This window comes from Mustela nivalis (assembly GCF_964662115.1).
Source record: "Mustela nivalis genome assembly, chromosome: 9".
Classification (NCBI taxonomy): domain Eukaryota; kingdom Metazoa; phylum Chordata; class Mammalia; order Carnivora; family Mustelidae; genus Mustela; species Mustela nivalis.
Genome location: NC_139028.1, coordinates 106,583,698 through 106,594,462, shown reverse-complemented (window position 1 = coordinate 106,594,462; position 10,765 = coordinate 106,583,698). Strand labels below are relative to the sequence as shown.

The following is a 10,765-nucleotide window of genomic DNA, read 5'->3' as shown; positions in this document are numbered from 1 at the left end:
AGCAGAAACTTCAAATGCAGGATGAGACCCGTAGTTCACTAGAAGTGTAAATTGACTTTCAAATCATTCTGAGAAAATTTGTTATTTCTGTTTTCAATAAATAGACAAAGAATACAGAATTGAGACGGGAGTAATAGCACCAAGAAAAGGGAAGCCTATTGTAGACCAGACTCTCTGGGTCTCTGAGACCTGAGATAATAAGATGTGTTGATGACAGCATCCACTCTTTCCCTTTCACCCAGTGTCAAATTCAGTAGTTCATTTTGTGATTGGGAATGTTTGTTCATGGCTTCTCAGTACCTCACAAGTCACTCTTTCGAGTATGATTTTAAAAGAACTGTAATGGTCTCTTCTTGCACCTAGAATAGGGATTGAGATGATAGGTTATTATTTTAAAATGCTTCAGTTGAATATAATTTCACCAGGAGGCATTGTTAAAATTGGAGACGACATCCCTGACAATTGGATATTTTATGTAGAATATGATATCATAAGATTTATATAACCATGGTAATTAATGTACCTTTATACTAGATCAGTGTCTGCCTTTCAAATATATAATAATTAATTCAATAAACTTCATTTCAAGTGAACAGACTTGACATCCTATGGTATCCATTTAAGATCCATTTTATGTCTTTTCTTACAATGACTATCAGAAGGTGATAACACAATCTCAGTGAGTTTTGGAAATTGGATTGTATTTCAATAAATATATTTCAACAAGTTACCTATATAAAATTTGGGGGAGTATAAAGATAGCTTTACTCTTTCTTTTTTCTTTTATGTTTTTTTAGATAGTTCAGTTGGGTTTGGTGGCAGTAAGAAACTATCGAACCCTTAGTGTTTCTAGCACTTGCCTTTATATCTTGTCATAAGTCTCATATCAGACTCTCAACTGAACATACCATTGTTCATATATAACACATGGTCTATCTTTTTTTAGAATATTATTGCCTCAGTTTCAAAAATGCTTTTTTTTTTAAAAAAATAAAGATTATAAGGCATGAACAGCTAAATGCTATTGTGATGTACAAAATCTATAATCTTTTATATGCTTGCACATGTATGCATATGTGTTTCACAAGTATACACATGTATGTGTATGCATATTTGTGTAGTGTGTATGTATATGTGTGCGTTTCAGAGTAGTCAACTTGATAGCACTTTCTAGGAGTTCTTAGTGAAGAATTTCCTTTAGAATCCAACTTGTTGTCACACCACTATTTGTGTACTAACATCTCTATCCCTCTAATTATAAAATACCGAAAATATTGTATATAAATTTGCTTTTATTTATCTAGTTCTATTTTTTAGCATTCTAAACTGCTGTTTAATCAGTTAACTCATTCCTCTAGCAAGTTTTAGCTGAGTGTATATTATATACCTGGCATAGTGTTAGGTATTTGTTATCAATGAACCAAACAGAAAAAGAAATCCTTGGTCTCATGAAGCTTATATTCCAGTGGTGTAAGACATACAAAAACAATTATCATAGAATACAAGTAAATCATGTAATAAGTTAGTAATTGTATGGCAAAATCTGAAAAAAATTATTGTGGGATAATAAAAGGGTCTCTGACTAAAGCATGAGAATAAAGATAACTTTTAATTGAGAAAGTGACAGTAAGTCTAAGGACAGACCACCCTGAACAGGTCTGATCTTGTCTGATCTCAAAAGCTAAACAGGGTTGGGCCTGGTTAGTACTTGGATGGGAGAAGTTGACAGTAGCAAAAACCTCATGAAAGAGGTCTAGATAGTAGCTCTGCACATGTGCTTATATGTGTGTGGGGAGGTAGTGCTCTAAGCACAAGAAACATCTAGAAAAGAGTTTAAATGCAAATATTCACTGAATATTCAAGGAAAAATTGGAAGCCATTGTTGTTAGAACCCAGGAATATGAGAAAAGTAATAGAATATGAGATCAAAGGCATAACAGGGTCTTAGTATAAGCGATATGAACTAAGTTGTATGAAATACAGGGGAGGAGATTGCTAATTTTACATAGGGACCCCCAAGGAAATGTTTAAAAGAAAAGTTTTTCATGACCCATATAGGTAGATAATTGCATTAAATAATCTTTGTGGTCTGGAGAGATCTCTGGTTAGAATAATAAAAACTCAACTTTCTTTCTCTGTGCAAGTTGTCTTAACTGGATTTCTTCATGCTAAGTGCGAAGTTGTCCTGGCTTTTTACACTGAGAACCACCTTTTAACATAAAACCTAGAGCAATCACATCAGGCTTTTTAGTGTCTTGTAGAGGCTGGCCTTAAAAATTAAACTTAGCACAATATTTGAGGGGATGAAATATAATTAACTTCTCATTGAGAGAAATTCTGGGTCAGAGGTAGGTTACTGTTTACGATATAGGCCCAAGACTTCTGTGGACAGTAAACCTTTGGTCCTAAGTAGCAAACTTATGCTCTCAAGTAACAGTTACTCTCAAGACCCACACAGAGCTGTAACTCATATATGTTTAATCAACACTCCTCAATTCCAAAGTATGGTTTCATGGTAAGCCTGGAGCGTCTCGACACTATTCTGAGAAATATCTAGGTGATAGTTAGACATGTGCTTCTCTTAGTTATAGAGTTCACCTATTGAAAAGATTATCATATCACCATTTTCTTTAGTCAAAAAAATATTTCTTGTATATCTACCATGTGCCTCCATCCTAGGTAGGGCCATGAACAAGGCAATTGCTCTGCTGAAAATCTTCTTGCAGTTAGAGAAGAAGAATGGATTTGGTGGAAAACCAGCAATTCCTCCACTGATCTCAATAAGCTGAAATAGGCTCTTGTTGCAGAAACAACTTGGAGGGCATACATTGCCAGGCACTCAAGCAAAGTGATCAAATACGTATTTTTAGCTAAAGAAAGAACATATTTTTGTTCCTTCAAGTTCATAAAAACTTTGATAAAATATATTCTATAGAATATATTATATACACCAGTCATATAGCAGACATGGGAGTCATTTTGGATCAGTAGTTGAGATTTTGATCTGCACAATTAATAGTTACCTTTGGGATTGAGATGAGTAGCTGTACAAACTCTCGACTCAAAGTCTGGAATCAGGAACCTAGTCCCCAATTCATTAGAAATATGACCTTGAGCAAGTCACTGAAACTCTCTAAGCTCTCTTACAGTCTCTTGACTGTAAGATAGATATCATAATAATGATGGTGGTGGTGAAAATTAAGTTAGCAAATGTAACGTATGCTTTATTGTTGTGAACTTTCTCATGTTCTTATTCATAAAGTGAAAGATGTGAAACAGATACATTTTCCTGCTCTGATATGATACAATTTTCATTGTAGGGAATGATGCTACCTGTTTCACCTTTCACTGGAAAAGCCCAGTGGCACAGACCAAGGACTGCAGAACATAAGACTGCCTTGTGCAGATTGAGTGACACCATCACCCAGTTGAAAATGATGCAAACCCAAAGCAAATTGTGTTCTTGGATCCCAGAATATCAAAATAACTTGAATTTGGGGAAAAATCAAATTGTGCAAACCTACTATTAAAAACCAAAACTCAACAGTGTGGACTTTCCTCTAGAGGGTTACTTGCCCCCTGGGTTCTGGGTAGGCAAAGCTTCTTAATTGGTTCTTCTTCCCCCTCCCCCGCCCCCCACCCCCTTAAGGCAAAGATTTAAGGGAAACTTCTCTTGTGGACTTCCAGGTTCTCTTTTACCTGGTATACATTGCTTATCATCTCTCATGTAGCATTTTCTTTTCACTTCTGCATTCTTACTGGGAATATTTCTCCTCATTCTCAGGTTGGTATAAAACTATATTTATCCAGATCTGTCAGACTAAATTTGCATCTCAGATTTTAACTTCTCTTATTTTTTTTTTAATTTTATTTATTTGTTTGCGAGAGAGAGCAGGAGCAAGAAAAAGCTAGATAGCAGGAACAAGGGGAGCAGCTGAGGGGGAGGGAGAAGCAGACTCCCTGCTGAGCAGGGAGCCCAAAGCAGGGCTGGATCCAAGGATCCTGGGATCATGACTCCCGCAGAAGGCAGTCACCCAATTGGCTGAGCCATTAGGTGCCCCTATCTTCTCTTATTCTTTATAATTACCATTAGTTATACTATACATGATATCTGTGTGTGAAGGTGTCTATTTATGCACATGGAAGTGACTGAGAAATGGGAAGGAGGGAGGAAAGAGACAGATACAGAGAGAGAAAGATATTTTCTACAGAGATTTGATCATTTGATTATTACAAACTACTAATGGAAACTATAATTTCCAGGAGTGCATTTAGTAATAATTGTGCTCTGTATTTATTATGTGTGAATATGTAATGTCTTTTCATACTTATAATTAAACAATGAAATGAGTATTATTGTTACTGTCACATCATATTAAGGCATAGATAAATGAAAGACAAAGAAAACAAATATAAAACCAGTTCAAGTTCTTACATCATGGAGCCAGAATTCAACACAAGTCTAACAACAAAAACAGAATTCTTTACTGAGAATACTGAATATTTTCTCATGCCTGGTCTTGTGGGGAAAAAAAATCTGTATTTACTGATATAATTTGAAATATAGAGTGATGCAATAGGGGAATCTCCATAAATAATAGTCAATAATATTTAGTAGATTATAATTATATGTTAAGGAGTCCACATCCAGGGAATATGTATAAATTAATGAATGTAGTTAAGTACTTTACCCCTTTATACCTGGCTTTGATGACCAATGTGATCAGTTTGTGCTCTTTAATTTAAGTGGGTGGAAGCATGAGATTAGATTAAAAATAATATTTTCTCTGCTTGACTTATTTCGCTAAGCATGATACGTTCTAGTTCCTCACAAAACAAACTGAGGGTTGCTGGGGGGAGGGGGTTTGGGAGAAGGGGGTGGGATTATGGACATTGGGGAGGGTATGTGCTTTGGTGAGTGCTGTGAAGTGTGTAAACCTGGTAATTCACAGACCTCTACCCCTGGGGATAAAAATATATGTTTATAAAAAATAAAAAAATAAAAAATAAATAAAAAATAATAATATTTTCTCAAACATTTAGGGCTGGTAAATTATTTGATTAAGTGGCTTCCATCCCTAATCATGGAGAATATGCTTATAATGAAGAAGTGATGAGGTAAGATATTATTTTACATTGGGTTGAAGAGAGAATTATGAGCCTTCATAAATATCTTAAAATATGAAACCTCCAAACATGCCAATATTGGAAACAAGAGATGTCTAATAGTCTCGGAGGGGTCTGTGTGTGGCTCAGGTCCTGAACTCAGGGTCCTTGGATCAAGCACCATATAGGGCTGTGTTTAGTGGTGAATCTGCTTGGGATTCACTCTCTCTGTCTCCCCCTCCCTCTGCTCATGCTCTCTCTGAAATAAGTAAAAAAAAAAAAAAAATCTTTAGAAATATAAGTAGTCTTGGCAGTTTGACTAAGCACAATATTTAGTAGCAGTATGTTTCAGTCACAATATTCATATAACTGTTATGTACTAGGGCATCTTAGTAACTTTCAGTCATAGATAGTGAATAAAGAAATATAAAAGAGGCATGGATAAAAATATAAATTAAGAAATAAACAACACTTGATTTTTAAATTTATTTCCTCCTAGTTATCCCTGAGATTTATAACAAATATTGACTTGGAGTTGAGAAAATGCTCAATTTCACCGATGTGACAGAGTTTATTCTTTTGGGACTAACCAGTCGTCAGGAATGGCAAGTCCTCTTCTTCATCATTTTTCTTATGGTCTATGTGGTCACCGTGGTAGGCAATATTGGCATGATCATGTTAATCAAGGTCAGTCCACAGCTTAATAGCCCCATGTACTTTTTCCTCAGTCATTTGTCATTTGTGGATGTCTGGTTTTCTTCCAATGTGACCCCCAAAATGTTGGAAAATCTGTTATCAGACACAAAAACTATTTCTTATGCCGGTTGTTTGGTACAGTGTTTCTTCTTCATTGCCCTCGTCCATGTAGAAGTTTTTATTCTTGCTGTGATGGCCTTTGATAGGTACATGGCAATTGGGAAACCTCTGCTTTATGGCAGCAAAATGTCTAGGGCTGTCTGTATGCGACTGATTTCTTTCCCCTACATATATGGCTTTCTGACTAGTCTGGCTGCAACCCTGTGGACATATGGCTTGTCCTTTTGTGGGAATATTGAGATCAACCACTTCTACTGTGCAGACCCACCTCTCATCAAAATGGCGTGCGCAGGGACTTTTGTAAAAGAATACACGATGATCATACTTGCAGGCATTAATTTCACATATTCTCTGACTGTGGTGACCATTTCGTATCTGTTCATTCTCATTGCCATTCTACGGATGCACTCAGCGGAAGGGAGGCAGAAGGCCTTTTCCACCTGTGGCTCCCACTTGACAGCAGTCATCATATTTTATGGGACTCTCATATTCATGTATCTCAGACGTCCTACAGAGGAATCTGTGGAGCAGGGGAAAATGGTGGCTGTGTTTTACACCACAGTGATCCCCATGCTGAATCCCATGATCTACAGTCTGAGGAATAAAGATGTGAAAGAAGCCATGAAAAAAGTTATCAGCAGAACATGTTTAACAAAATAAAATACAATTTTGTTAATATTGTCTTATGTGATCCATAAGAATTTGTCAATAGATTGTGGTTCAGCATATCAATAACTTTCACAAAAACTAGATTATTTCATGCATTAATTATAAAAAAAGAGAAAGACTCAAACCCAGTGGGAAAAAAAGGAGACAAATCAACGCTATTAATGTGAGTAGTAAGGATTTGTTAAAATTTTTTAAAAAATTAATTAATTGGAAAGTTTGTTTGAGCCAAAATTTGCAGGTACACTAATTAAAATTATTCAAATATTTAGCTGAAATGAAGTATTTTGTTTTTCTTATTAAAAAATGCAATGAATGATTATGGAAAATACTTATCAATTTGCCTATTTAGAGAGTAGATTGGAGCAGTAAAAATAAGAACTTATTGCATTTAGTTTTCTAGTATGTCAACATAAAAATGGTGGTCTTGGTAATGGTTGTGAGATTTTATGGAAACAAATACATTTTCTTCAATATGAATGGCAGGTCTATTCAGAGACTATATCTTGAATAAGGCTATCCTCTTGTATGTCATCCCTTTTCAACATTTTTAGTATCCATGAGAGATTCGGCATGTTATGTAATTCTCTTACAGATCCCAGTAAGTGCCATATTTAAATGCCACGGTGGCCATTGATCACTGACCTTCTCCCTTGTTCCTGCCAAAGGGTCTTCGGTTGGACAGAAGAGTGGGTAGAATCAGCAAATGGATGCATAATTTTGAAAGCACAGCTCTCTTGATCCCACTTAATAAATAAATAAAATTGGTATTCATGGGGAATAATTTGCACATCTGTGACTAAGATGTAGTAAATATTTTAAAATGATTTTTATGTTTGAAAGACACAAAGTATCAGGGTGGTGTATTTGTTGCTAATGATAACATGACCCACCACTCTCATACCTCATTTCATGAAATACAAGCATGAGGAACAACTTTAAAACTTGGACTTCTTAAATTCTCTTTATCAATACATACATCTATAATACATACATTAATAATCTGCTTTTTTGATGTAGAAAATACAAAAAGTACAGCAATGGAACCAACACACACTTAAATTACACCTTTAAGTAATTACACATTTATCTGGAAAGATATAAATATAAAATGACATTGATGTAATATGAGAATAAACATTCTTCTTTGTCCACTTTTGAGTTTTTATTTTCTTCAAGGGGAACCAACAATGTATACGAACTCACTTCCACACACATACACACATGTCATCAGCAACTTTTTAAAAAAATATTTTATTTATTTCTTTGACAGAGAGAGAGAGAGAGATCACAAGTAGGCAGAGGGTGGGATGAGGGAGGGAAGCAGATTCCCTGATGAGCAGAGAGCCCGATGTGGGGCTCCATCCCAGGACCCTGAGATCATGACCTGAATCTAAGGCAGAGGCTTAACCCACTGAGCCACCCAGGTGCCCCATCAGCAATGCTTTAAAGGTATTTGCATTTAAACAAACTGGTCATTTAGATTAAATCATACTTTACCACTGTGCCTATAGTTGCAAAACTTAACCCCTCCCCCCAAAAAAACAACTTTAAGATCTAACTCAGTGTTACTTTTGGGGTTAGTTAAAAATAACTTTGTCAGGACAACTGTTTATTCACCAGTTGGATTTTGTTAGAGAACTCTCGATATGCCAGTTAGTTGCTGATTACTAATAAATTTCAAAGTATGATTTTAAAACATCTTAATATGTAGGCTGTTAACAGTTGGATTTGGATCTGTGCTATATCTCTCATTCTCTCACTGCCTCCCCAACACCTCAAAAAATGAAAAGCTATCCCTATTTACTTTTTAGAGATTTAGTTTCGTGCTCCATGAAGAATGAGGACAGCACTTTCTGGGTTTGAGTTTCCAAATTTCAAATTAATTTGTGGTTCTCCTTGGATAAATCATTTTTATTATTCATCCAGTTAATTTTTAGTTTCTAGTCACTGCTCTCCAAGGTCTCTCCAGACTTGTAATTTCTATGAATCTAAGTTTTTAGTAGAACTTAAAGCAATTTTTTCATTTGTTGAGTATTTGGGATATTTTTGCAAAGTACTTTGAAAAATAAATCTTTTGGTTACATTCACGTCTACATCTGTCACCTTCATTATATTTAAGCATCTCTAACATACAGCACATTTATCTCTCCTTGTCATGATGCAAACCAAGAATATTTTCCCAAGATGCATAACTGCTAAATGAGAACAAAAGAATGCAGAACTCATGTAAAGGTGGGAGAGATTACACCATGTTATCAAGAATTTTGATTTCTTAATTTTACTATCAGGGTTACCCTTCTCATTAACAGCCCTTAACTTCTCCTACCCCTGAGACGTTTCTGGCATTTTAATCATTATTCCTATCATAATTATCAGGGTAGTTTCCTGGGGAGATATTCTCAATGCTCTCAGTGTTCAAAATTCTATTATAAATAGGGAACAATTATCATTGGATGTTCTCCTCTGCTGAAGGTAGGTCTACAAATTGTATACTCTGCAAAACAGATTAATGCAGTCAAATATTTTCATTTTTATCCATATTTTGAAGATGAGATTGAGACTTTATTTGTAGATTTATTTGTTATCACAGTGCTTTATATGATATTACTGGGAAATATTCTTTCTCTATCTGTTCAAAACATCCCAAGAATGAGCTCATTATAATGCAGATTTATACAATTTAATCCTTGTTTGTTAGCCTTTACACCGTTCTCTGCAAATACCATTGATTTTCACATTGTTGTTTTAAAATAGATGTGAATGGAGTTGAGGATATCCTATCAGTGCTAATGATTGGGCCAGTAATTATACCTTTACTGTTTTTCTTTATGGGAAGTTCCTGAAAGGTTAATAAAAAAATACATATTTTTGTAAATTATACATTCTATCTTCTCAATTGTTTTGACAGATGATGCACTTCTGCAATAAACTGACTCTATCCCAGAACTCACTGGGACATCTGATCCCAGATCTAAACTTCAAGGAGGAGGGAGAGGCAATGGTCTACTACTTCTGTAGTTCAGCCTGCTCAAGGGTCCTGCAAAGAACTAGTTCATCTAGGATGGACTGTTAAAAGGATACCTTTGTTATGTCTTGGAGGATAATCAAACTAAATTTTAAATGTAAAGAAATAGGATAATAGAATAAGTAATCAAAGAGGCAACAACATAAGGTCATTAAGGGTACTGCAGTTAAATTAATTGGTTTGCATCCTAATCTTGTCAATTACTTGTTGTCTGGCCAGGGAGACCTAGTTAGTCTCAGTGCTTTGGTTTCTTCATTGCAAAATGATGATGCTAATAGAATCTGTTTCATAGGACCTTTGCATGCTAAAGTTCCAGGGAGCACTCAGTAAAAGTTAGCTATTCTTACTGATATTATGAAGCTGAGACTGTTGTCACTAGAAAAATCTGTCTTAGTTTTTGTGTGTTGGGATGCCATAATGTATTCCATAAAGCTGAACTAGACTTTTTAAAACACTTTTCACAACACTTTAAAAAAAATCATAACTGTGAATATTCTTGAATATCCGTTTACATGTAACATCTTAACTAGGCAACTTAAAGAGCTCCCAAGATGGATGAGACAAACTCTACTATCACAGAGCTAAAGATTACGTATAGAGGAAAATAAATACACACTCATGCAGGAACTAAAACAAAATTGGAGAAATAGTATTAGTTTATGTTTCTTACATACCTTGAAAAATATATTTATATCATTTTATGCTCAAAATAAGTAGAACCATTAACCAAAGTCAACTCTGTGAACTGGAGAATCATGGGTTCATCAAGTGGGGTCAGGAGTTTTTGCATAGAGAAATCCCTCACTTTAGAGCTCTTCCCCAAACAAACTGCAGACATTATCTGACTCAGGATTCCCATACTTGAAATGAGCCAAAAGATGGGTTACAATCATGGAAATCTATAGTAATGGGAAACTTAGATCAGAATTAAAACTTTGGTGCCTATTATGTTATGTACCCAATTAATAGCATATTTAACTCCATTATTAAACATTTTCAGGGTAAGAATATAGTTCATTGAGATTAATTCACTCCTGAATTCATCGTGCTACCAATTACAGGTGGCCATGATATAATCACAGAGCCCATATATATTTTTTTACATGATATAAAAGGATGTCTCTAGCAACACTCTTTTTCACCTAGTGC

The 10,765-nt window shown here is 35.1% G+C and overlaps 1 protein-coding gene across 1 annotated transcript; it reads left to right on the top strand.

Moving 5' to 3' along the window:
- Positions 1 to 5,649: 5,649 nt before the first annotated feature.
- Positions 5,650 to 6,598, top strand: LOC309872922 (olfactory receptor 5M3; the record flags this gene model as incomplete). Its single annotated transcript, XM_082747889.1, has 1 exon — positions 5,650 to 6,598. The coding sequence occupies one exon, from the start codon at positions 5,650 to 5,652 to the stop codon at positions 6,580 to 6,582; it is 933 nt and encodes a 310-aa protein (XP_082604015.1). The 3' UTR covers positions 6,583 to 6,598.
- Positions 6,599 to 10,765: the final 4,167 nt, after the last annotated feature.